At 41.8% G+C, this 11,843-nt stretch overlaps 1 protein-coding gene across 1 annotated transcript in view; it reads right to left on the reverse strand.

The window, feature by feature from the left end:
• Nucleotides 1-9,779, reverse strand: part of lrrk1 (leucine-rich repeat kinase 1) — a 74,809-nt gene extending 65,030 nt beyond the window's left edge. The window contains exons 1-3 of the mRNA XM_080458554.1: nucleotides 9,635-9,779; nucleotides 9,402-9,452; nucleotides 5,966-6,094 (exon numbers count right to left, since the gene is read on the reverse strand). Coding sequence (XP_080314680.1) covers nucleotides 5,966-6,035 — 70 coding nt within the window. The 5' untranslated portion in view covers nucleotides 6,036-6,094; nucleotides 9,402-9,452; nucleotides 9,635-9,779. The remainder of the gene's footprint in view (nucleotides 1-5,965; nucleotides 6,095-9,401; nucleotides 9,453-9,634) is intronic.
• Nucleotides 9,780-11,843: the final 2,064 nt, after the last annotated feature.

The raw sequence follows: 11,843 nt of genomic DNA on the forward strand, positions 1-11,843 counted from the left end.
GCAGGGAGGGAGAGGTAGAGGCACAGGAAGGAGGGGGGGAGGGAGCAGGAGGGGGGGGAGGGAGCAGGAGGGAGAGGGAGACGATGCTGCTTTGTGTGATACCCACACCAGCCTCTCCGCCTTCTCACTCTCTCTTTCTGTATCTTTGCATTGATTTCTACTCTGATCTGATTTATTGAAGTACAAAGATTTATTTTTGTCCATCAACTGCAACGTGAAAAATACTTTTACTTTTGTCTGATTATTCACTCATGTAGTTATATGTACATTTTCAAGGGAGTGTAACACTTTCAGGTCAGCAGCACTTGGATTATTCCACCCCTCTTCTCTTAAAGTGGTACGTTCTGTCTCCCCACGCAGCTCGCCAGGAGATTTCTTCTTGTACAGGTGGAGCGACTTTAAACTTCACAGTCCACTGAACTGGAAACACTTTCAGGCCTCGTGTGTGTACCAACACAAAATTATAATTAAGTGGAATAAAAAAACTGAGAAATAATCTTTCTGTGACGGTTTCTTCACTGCAAACGTTAAGGAAGTATATTGTAGTTTTGAAAGTGAGGAAAACTAAGGAAAGGTAAGAAACAAATCCTCAGATTTGCACAGTGAGGCAGCAACAAGCTGTTCCTCTCCTCAGACTGTATACCAGGAGTGTCAAACAGGAGGCCCGCAAGAGCCTCCAATCCGGCCTACCAAAACTGTAAAAATCTCAAAGAAAACATTGATTTTTTTCTCTTCTGGATAAGATCTATTGTTGGTTATGTGTCGCTACAGGGATGCGTTAGTGTGTGACGCCCAGGATACCAGCCCAAGCCAAACATAACTGCACAAGCAGAAGATAAGAAATAAAAGTTCTACACCTGTTTGCTCTGCGTCAATATATCATCTGGGATTGATCGGCCTTGACTTGATGTGCAGGGGAACCAACACCCACTGACTTTGATGGGCGAGTTTGACAGATAAAATTCATGAAGCAACACCGGACCATGAAATAATATAGTTTTTTTTTACATAAAATTATTTTGAATTTGAATTAATGGTGCATTTAATGACAGATTTATGTATTCAACGCCAATTTTATTTGACACAAAGTAATTATTTAGTGGTATACTTATTTAATTGAATTTTGGCATGTTTAGCCCTACATACAGTCCAGAGAAAATTTGTTAGTGACGTCTGCCGTGGTGGGGAAAGAACTACAAGTTTCCAAAAATGGACTACAAAAAGCACATTTGGGTTTTATATGATATAAAGTTGTTCAAGGCAGATTATTGCTTTGGTAACTTACATGATCTGCTCCCTTTTTTCGACATCGTGAGTTTCCCTGAAAGCTCGGATGAGCGTGGTCCCTTTAAATGTCGCCGCAAGGAATTGTGGGGCAGCATGAGCTCGCATCCTTTGCGAAAGGATGCATCAGTGGTTCCTAAGCTAAAGGAGGCTCTGAAGGAAGAAACGGGCCTCCTTTCCTTTGCTTATTGAGAATCCGGGCAGCCTTATCATGGCCGCCACACAAAACACTTCCGGGGTTAAGGAAGTCGATAGATAAGGAGATAGGAGGGACAATTCAGACGTCCCTTTTGTGTCACTTTGTCCAGAGCAGCCTCACCTGCAGACCATCAGCCAATCAGGATGAAGCAAATCCATCAGGTGAATCAAGCTTTGTAATCTGGTCATTGGCATGTCTGAGACAGCATTCAGCTGTGAGCTCTGATCTCAAACCCAGCGATTTACTGTCTTCGGTGGATACTTACTGTGAAATATTTGAGGACGTTTTATGGAATTCAGTTCGGTAAAGCAGCCACTTACAACCTGATTTGACTGAGAGTATAATGGTGACAAACTAACGTGATTTACGTTTGTTTTAGTGCAAATTGAGACGACTGGTGGTGCGTTTCTGTGTTTGCCCAGTGATGGATTGGCGACCAGTCCAGGGCCCGTTAGTTAGATGCGATTAGCTCCAGCACCCAGAACTGGATAAAGCAGTGGAGAAGATGGATAATGGATGTCTCATTGAATTATAGGAGTGTTTTGTCATAAAAGCTTCAACATGGCCGCATGCTGGAACATGGCTGGACTTCTATCCACTGTACTGGATACACACTGCAGCTCAAATTAATCATCAGGGGCCTCATTTATAAAACATTGTGTAGGATTCCTATTAAAAATGTACGCGCACCCAAAAGCTGAAAATGGCGTGCGCCAAAAACTATTTGGATCGGTGAAACCACACACTTTCCTTTTTACAGAGCCCAGTCCATCTGGAAGGTTGTGCAGTTCAGATCCCACCTCAACACGCCCACTTTCTACCAGAAATGGTCAACGCAAAGTGCCTCATGAGATTTCTGCATCTCAATAAGCCTGCTGACCGATGGCATGTGGCGCTAAATCGTGGCAGAAAAGACGAAGAATAGGAAAATAGTCATGGGGGAGGTGAAGGTCAGGAAAATGATTTTATTCGGTGGTCACAGTAGTGTCTTCAATAACAAAAGAAAAAACAATTGATCAGCATCACGTTGTCACCGCTGTAAATAGTGTGAGAGCCAGAGAGATCAGACACTGCAGAGGTGGAGAAGAAGAGTCTGATCTGAAGGTGGAGGCCAGAGAAATGTGACATCATGGGGACCAGAGCACCCAAACACACCTCTGGACACAAAAACTGCCCCATGGTTGTGACGGCCACCGTGTGTGTCAGAGTGTCAGCGAGGGAAGGAGATATTTTGGTGGAGACCACAGTGGAGATCGATAAAGTATAAAGTCTTTTCTGTTTATTTAATGTAGAAACAAAAAATTTGAACGGTGACTTGTGAAAAGGCTCAGTGGACTTTGTGTTTTATCCTCAGTCACTCGACAGTTGGAAGCGGTGGGCGACGAGGAGGTCGTCTGTCTGCAGCACACCACACCGCTGCGTCCTGAGCGCATGGCGGTGCCAGCGCATCCACAGTGCAGCATTACGCTGATTCAGTCGTGGTGTTCCACTGTAGGAACATCTAGAACACTTGCAGCTTGGCTGGTGATGATTACGTGGCTCTATAAGTCTGATATGTGAAGACATTAAATGAATGAGATGAACCTGGCTTCAATTCTCCACCTCACCATCAGATTCCTCGTCTCCATAATGTGCTGGTGCAAGGTCAAAAGTTGGCGTACCGGTACTCACATTCTCCCGCAAACTTTATTTTTTTAGATCACAAAGTTTGCACGGGAAGTTGCGCCCGTTGTGTGCTTTATAAATGAGACCCCAGAACTCTCAGAGAACCCAGACTTTCATTACTCGGCTGCATTCACACCAGTCGGACTGGAGACCAAATGCCTCGTGTATGAGACAAGTTTGTTCCAAAAGGCTCCTGTAGTCACACACTAAAACAAAAATCACATAAAACACGTTGCAAGACACTAAACTGTTCAGTCTTATGCCGCACTGTTCATAAAATGTAATTCCAAGTTCAGTGAAGGCATCAGATACAACAGTTGATATAAGTGGCTAGAAGCCTGTCAGTCACATTGTTACCATAGCAACAGTTACACGCAGAAGTGAGCTCCCCTGTGATTGGCTGAGCAGAAAAGGGTTTTTTTTTTCCCAGGATATTGGTTCTGAGGAATGGCTGATAAACCTAAACATCACCACAAACACAGTAGAATAAAGATACCCTGCAGCCCCACCAGAAACCAGTGTGTATTTACTGTTTATTTCTGTAAGAAATGACTGAGCTTTTTATACTATTCCAGTAGGAAATTATTAAAATACGACTCTGATAAACTGATGATGCTGATCTCTCTCAAAAAGCGGGAACAAAAAGGTTTGATGTCAAAATATTATAATCTATTCAGGTCGAATTCACCGGATTCTGCGATAGATAAATTAAATGCTTGGAGAAATGCCATACATGAACATATAGATGAAGCAGATTGGAATGAAGCTTGTTTGCGAGCTCAAAAAGAAACAATTAATACACGACTAAAGTTACTTCAATACAAGTGGCTGACAAGGACATATATAACACCTGAAATACTTCATCACATATCCAGCAATAATCCAGACACATGCACCAAATGTCGTGATCACAAAGGGACACTAATACATTGTATGTGGGAGTGTAAAGATATATTACAATTTTGGAAGGATGTGCTTAAACGCTTATCAGAAATTTTTGAAGTGAAGATTCCCCTTTCTGCCAAACTTTGTATATTGGGCCTTACATGACCATCATAACAAATTAGTTATTTTTATTTGATTTTTTATTGTTGTTTTTGTTGATGTTTCTTGTTCTTCCTCATTAATATTTCTGTATCCAAACCATTATGTTGTACTGTACAACGGTCTATTTAAAATTGTTTATATATTTTCGTGTGCAAACTTCACCAAGTGTGTGTGTGTGTGGATGGATGTATGAATGTGCGTCTCGTGTTGTTTTGCTCATGTCCTCTGGTCCAGGTTGATGTAACCAGATTGTTGATTGTATTGTATTGTTAAAAATCAATAAACATATTTAAAAAAAAAAACTGATGATGCTGACAAGTTTTGAATGTTACTGTGTTAAGTCAAAAAATCAAAAATTATATCCAAGTCAATCACTTGCATTTTTTTCCTCTGTTTTGAGAATCACACAGACCGAGTCGAATGAGTTAATAAACCGAAGTTGGAAATCGTTTCAGATGTCATCTGAGCTCATTTTATTAATATGTATTGATAATCAGGTGATTGTATGCAGAATGCTGTTGCCAGAAACAGATAGTTGATTAAACAGATCAATAATTAAATGTAATCAGAATCACAGACTGAAGAGAAAACTGTCCAGAGCCTAAACTGATCCAGGGTGTCAGTACGAGATAAAACACAACTTCAGGTCTTATCTGACACGTTATCAGATCCCGCGGTAACTCAAAAAGTCCAGCCTTATCAGTGGGTGTTTGAGGAACTGGTACAAGGGTTGCAGACTTTTGATTGTACTTCTGTTTACTTTAATGAACTTGAGTATGCGACTGCTTCGTGGTGTTCACAGTTGGTCAGCAGACTGCAACAGTTACATGCAAGCAAATGGATTTGGAGACGAGCGCAGGCGAAGATTTCCTGGTCAGTCAAAGAACAGGAGTTGGAGGTCCTATATATTAACACTTTCTCTGCAGTGAGAGGCGATACATTTGGTATTGCAACAGCCACTGAAGATCCAACAAGCAGAAGAGTAGGTCATCAAAACTGAGTTCTAGTTTTATAAATAGGAATTTTTCAGGAAATGTTGATAATTTCTATCTTTAACATTATATTGTCACTGATATACTGCGTCTACTTCTGGGGGAATTTTTGTTTTGGGACATTTAGTATAAATAGTACATGAAGAGGGATGTTTTTTTTATGTTAAATCTAATGCTGCACATTATATTTAACGTGAAGCTTTGTCATCTTCATCACTCACATGACTACATGATTTCACCCATCAGGGCCACAAAGTGAAAGTCAGAAGCGCGAAAATCAAGGAAATATGACCAAAATCAACAAAGTCAATACTGCACACTTTACATACGTTTGTATTCATCCCAAACTACATTGGTATCACAGTACTTAAGATTGAACACTGGCCTGATAATTAGTTAAAACCCCATTGTGCTTCCAGACAGACAAATAGAACAGCTGTAAAACATTTTAAAACATTCCACTCATTTACGCCACCGTTACTGCAGCCAACAACAGGTCATCGCGTCATTGATTGAAGCTGATCTGACGGGCGGGTGTTATGGACGAGAAAGTTTGGAGAGTTACATGAGGCGACACCTTCCATACCCGCAGCAGATGAAGTTTTCGAAACCAACTCAGTTTCAGTTCTCTTTGCTAAATTTGAGCGCCACACACACACACACACACTGATGTCTGCCCTCTGTTTTTTTCCCCGAACCTGCCTCTGAACTCTGAGCTCGCTGCAGCAGCCGACTGTGTGCGTGTATATAATGATTGGAAAGTTGGTTCGCTACTCACACATGTTTTGCTCCATGTTGCCGGGGGTTTCTCCGGAGTCGTTGGGAAGGCCGACAGACCAGTAGGACATTTCTGCTTCTGTCAGCGGGGAGTGTGAGCACAGAGAGGAGGTCTGTGTTTACCATCAGCCTGCACACACACGCACACACAAACACAAACACACAAACAAGTCAACTTCACAGATAAAACCCCTTTGTTTTTGTTGTTTTACTTTCTCCTGCTCAGTCATTCAAGTATCCAGCCAGGCAATCGTGAGCCTGGCATTCAAATCATACAGATACAAGTCAGCGTTGTGGTGATCTCTGGGGATTTTAACGTTCAACACAATGTGGTAAACATCCAGGAAGCAGAGGGAAACGTCTCATCGCTGAGGCGGGTCAGAGGCCAAGCTGGTTTGACTCGATGAGAGCGCAAACTAGTTCTGAGGCACGCAAGCATCTTCCAGATTTGTCTAATAAATATACAAATAAACTAATATTTAGTGAGATGCACATGTATCTAATTCCAATCAAGTAATGTATTCTTAATAAAACAATAAAATGATAATTCAAACATAATGTGCTGACTGCCTATGACTCTTAAAGCTTGTTATCTATTAGAGTTTATAATGGGAATGAATTAGGGCATCTGACTTTAAGCTTTGTAAGTAGGGCTCACCCTCCCATACTTTGAGAAATTACACAAGCTTTATATCAGGTGGTAGCCTTCTGCTAAATAATTATTGTTGCCAGTACAAGTAATAACATCACCCCACAATAATAATAAGGGTGCATTTACACAGAAACCCAAAGAAAATGACAGAAATCTAGCAGGTATAAAGTGAGCCTGAACCTTAACCTCCAGTAACTCACTGGTGATCACAGAGTGATGTGATCACTCACTGTGATGAAGGGTTGGTTTTGTCCAACTGATTATATGTTGTTGCAATAGAGACTGACAGTAGTGGGTGGATGGACGAAAACATAAAGCAGAAAGAAGCATTCCCACATGCAGAGTGAAACAAATTCAAAAGAGAGCTGAATAAAGAGTCAGCAACTTATGACTTGTTCACTCTTCTGGTTTCCACCATGGAAATGCTACAAGAACGCCATTCAAGTCAGCTTTCTGCATTCATCACTTGACGTGGCCTGCTCGCACACATGCAGGATACCTGACGTACGTCAGCTCAATCATCACCTCTGATTCACCACACAATAAGCTCACATCAACAACAATATGCATATAGCAAAAAAAAAAAAGACTCTACTGAATTATGATCAATTATGTTTCAATGCATTGTGCAAATTCAAGATGAAACAAAAGTGCGATTAATTTATTCATTCATTTAGCTGCCTGATTACTTTATACCTGGAGGCCCACATCACTGAGGTCACAGGCTCCAAAAATGAGAAAGTCAACGAAACAAACCGTCACTTGATTCTAATTGTTCGGGTAAATGAAATTTAACATTCTGGAAGATGAAAAGCATGAATCTGAGGCTACATGGAAACATTTCTCACACTTCAGTCCGTCTTCTGTTCTGTCATATGTGGTTATAATGAGACACCTGTAATATATTCTGCAAAAAAAAAAAGTGGACTTTGAATTTGTGCCCTCGACGTCAACATATTTGTCCCGACAGCAATAGGTTGTGCCGACACGTGATCGTATTTCACTTTTATACCAGCGTTGAATCAACAGCAACAGGCTGGAAGTCAGAGCCACAAAGAAGGTCTGCAGCTTTTCAAATGCTGGGAACTGAAGAAGTGATCAAAAGAACAAAAAAAAAAATATATCAATACTAAGAAGAAAAAAAATATCCAATAGATCCAAGTGTACTTACTGATTGTGCCGTTTAGTAGGAATAGATGAGATAGTGTAATTATTCAAAGGTCAAAGCAATGTTGTAAAAAGGTAATGAAGACCAAACTTGTGTGTTTGTTTCTATCACTTAAATGAGCTCTGTACAGTAATGAGCAATGACTTCTCCTAAAGAGTTCTATTTGGCTGAAACGCATGAGCCCCGCCCTTTCTGGCTTCCCCAGCCCCACGATGTGGCGACGTAGAGCATCTAACAGAGACGCTTCTACTGATGTAAAAATCTTCGAAGTCCTACTCCGGGCCAACTGAGCTCATATTTTAACTGATTAATGTTCTTTTTCCTTTAACAGGTACAGCATGTGAGATCGAAAAGAAAATCAGAAACAACCTGAGAAAAAAGTCATCAAGATAGCTGCAGCGAAATGTTGTGACATTAACAAACAAACCAGCTGGCCACAGCCTGCTAGAGATGTAATGCAACTTTCTACAACAAGAGGGTGCAGTGAGTCACCATCACTCTATTCAGACCAAGAAAAGACACAAATACATTCACAAATGACAACGGGATACTCGACTAATGCTGAAGTTTAGCAACAACTCACTGCTGAAACTCATTACTGCCACCCAGTGTGTTAGAGGGTGTATTACTTAAATCATGCCGACTTTACATTGAAGAAATGTAAATAAAAACTGACCTGGGAAAAAAAAATAAAATGTTTTGCTTAAGTTTTACCATACAGCCCATCGTCCACAGATAACCAGTCCAAACAGGGTTCAGACGGGAAGAAAAACACAATCTCAAGCTCAAATGTGATTGTGATCATTTTCATTTCAATTAAAAACTGATTTTCAAAAATGGTTGAAACTATTTAGGACACAGTTTTAATTGTTAATATACGTCTCTAATATGTTGTCAATACCTTTCGAAAGAAAATTCATCATTAGAGTCAAACAACCTTGCATTTCCAGCATTTAAATTTCGAGGAACCTCCCCGGGTTTGTTGACGTCTTAGAAAAATTTTCTTAAAAGACAAATTCTGTTAGCATAACTTATAGAGGACAGGGAGTCCCAAGCACAACTCATGGACAAATTGTTTTAGTTGGACGTCCCCACAACTATTGCCTGTCAGGAGACAGTAATGAATAAAGAATCACAACCAGCCCCAGGCAGTAAATCTACTGTATATCAGGATTTGTAGTATTTATTGTTTAGGGATTCATCACACACACACACATATATATATATTTTGTATCAGACTCTTAAGAGGCCATAGAATGTTACAGAGTCAGATTGGATAGGTGATCACAGGACTCTGTCAGACAACAATGAGACAACAGCCACTGCCTTGTTGTTGTTCTGATTGTGTTATTGTCAATCTCTGACAAGGTTTCTGCCCACTTCACATGGCTTGGTATACAAGCTGCATTGTCACTTCAGTTTCCACAACACCCGACAAGCTGGATATAGTGAAACACAAATTGTTGAGAACACAATATATATTGTGTGTTTAAGGTTCTCTCTGGGTGGAGTTTGCAAGTTCTCCCCGTGCACATGTGGGTTTCCTGTGGTCTAGAAACATGCGTTTGGTGTGATGTGTGTGTCTGTCTGGATGGAGGTCGAATTGCAGTTGTTTACCTCCTGGTGGGATGTGACTCCACGGCAGCTGGACGAACACGAGCACATCAACTAGAAAGAGGAACAAAGCAGAGATTTGTGTGTCGGACACTTTTGCGGGGTCATGACGGCTCAACACTGGGAAGCAGTGCAGCCAAACACACAGTCTGACGGACAGCCACAGAAAACTGTCAAAACTCGCTTCCTCTCGACTCTTGACAAACATAAAAGTGAAGCTGAGCGCTGAGGTTTACCCGGGCAGGGCGGCGATGGTCACCCGGCCGGCTCGGAGGTCCGCTGGAGGTCCGTGGGGGAGAGCATGAGGGGCGGCTGTCCTCCGCTGCGGCAGACACGGATCACTGCGAGGCGAACCAACGCTCCACTCAACTTCCTGATTCCACGATGCAAACTTTCCAATCCCGAAACAGCCGCGCCAAGTCGGAGTACCCACGCCGGAAGCTCCACTCCCACTTTTCAAAATAAACGCCCTCTCGTCGGCCGCGAGCCGCAAAGCACATCCGGTTAGGCGTTTCAGAAATAAAGAGTTAGTCCAACATTCACACATACGATGCTGAAAACAAACGAGTCACAGTCGTTCATGAATCTACCACTTTATAAGACCTGAACACTGTTTTTAGAACACTTCTAAAAACAAGTCTCGCAAATTATTTTTTATTTTTTTGTTAATTTCAGAAATGTCAAAAACATAAAAAGTACAGATATATACAAAATGGAAAAAAATCTTGCGGCATTAGGAAATTAATTTTAATTCTATAAATCTCAATCTTCATGGTATAATTCAATATCAATGTCTACAATAATGAAATCAAAACCCTCTTCCTCCCCAGGTCCACCACCAGCTCCTTGGTCTTTGACACATTGAGCTTCTGATGGTTCTGCTCATACCACGTGGCAAAGTTCTTCACCGTCACCCTGGGCTCACCTCATCACCCTGCTGATCCAACTGATGCAGAGTCATCCGAGAAGTTCTGGAGATGACAAGTGACCATGCAGCAGCTGAAGTCAGTGGTGTGGAGGGTGAAAAGGAAGGGAGAGAGGACAAACCTCTGAGGGGCCCAGGTGTTGCTGACCAGCCTTCCCGATACACAGTCCTGCAGGCGTACGCAATAATCGCTCCAAAGGTTGAAGCTTTTTCATCACCCTTCCATCGGGGTCCCCAGCACTACTGAAGTGGTCCAATTCTGAGGAGCCGTCTGTTGATTGGTCAGTGATTTAAGATACACTGGTAATATTCAAATATGTTGGCTGTATGAATCCTCTGCTGTTAACATATTGCGCTTTGCACTGGTTGTTGGGTTTTTTTGCGGCCGCGGAGATGCAACTTTTATGTTGGTACCGTAAGATTGGAATGCGAACCAAGGACGGAGACCTCCACTAAAGTAAGAGTTTCAAACTCGTACCCGTAAATAATCGACCTAATTCATTTTAATTCTTAACTGTTTGTTAGCTTTAGCTGCTAACAAGCTGGTATTTGTGACGACTCGCTCCGGTTCTGTGAAGCAGTGCCTAAATCAGCACCAGGCAATCAGCTCTGAGCATCTAAATGACGTTGTTAGTGGGGCTTCAGGCCCCACAAGGCATCAAAATCACGTGATCTGAATGATTAGCGCCACAGCCTGAGCATGCGCACTTACAGTTAACTGCATGCAATACACACCATGGTGAGGGATTGGCTCGCCTCACTACTGCACCATCGGTGTGAATCAGGAGAAAACAGCAAGAGGAGACCAATAACCAGGGAGTACAGTCCTCACACAGTAATTATGTGCTATATAAGAGGAAGTTTCTCAGACAAGAAAATATTGTACATAATCTTAAAGAATTGATAGCATATGTTGCATGCAGTCCTTCCTAATGACCAGTCGCCCCTGGCAACACCCATGGCACAGCAGCCTGATTGACCACAATATCTGTCTCACTCACGTTTTCACACAGTTTAACACAAAACCTGCCTGAACAAGATGATAACGATGGGAGAACAATAAAGGAACGATAACAGGATGATGGAGAAATGCAGGGCTATTAGGTATAACTACACTAAACATAGAAATAAAGTCCTGGGAAGTGACGTCCACCTCTGCGCTGTCCCCCTCAACAGCATTAACACATTCCACAGCTTTTGAAAGGAAGAAAGAAAGAAAGTGTCCAGTGATGTGATGAAGTGTTTGCCCCTTCCCGATTTCTTCCTTTTTTACATGTTTTCCACACTTAAATGTTTCAGATCATTGAACAAATTGAAACATTAGTCCAAGATAACACAAGTAAACACAAAATGCAGTTTTTAAATGAAGGGTTTTATTATCGAGGAAGAAAAAAATCCAAAGCGACATGGCCCTGTGTGAAAAAGTGTTTACCCCCTAAACCTAATAACTGGTTGGGCCACCCTGAGCAGCAACGACTGCAATCAAGCGTTTGCGATAACTTGCAATGAGTCTTTTCCAA

Source organism: Lipophrys pholis (genome assembly GCF_963383615.2).
Source record: "Lipophrys pholis genome assembly, chromosome: 2".
NCBI classification, from domain to species: Eukaryota; Metazoa; Chordata; class Actinopteri; order Blenniiformes; family Blenniidae; genus Lipophrys; species Lipophrys pholis.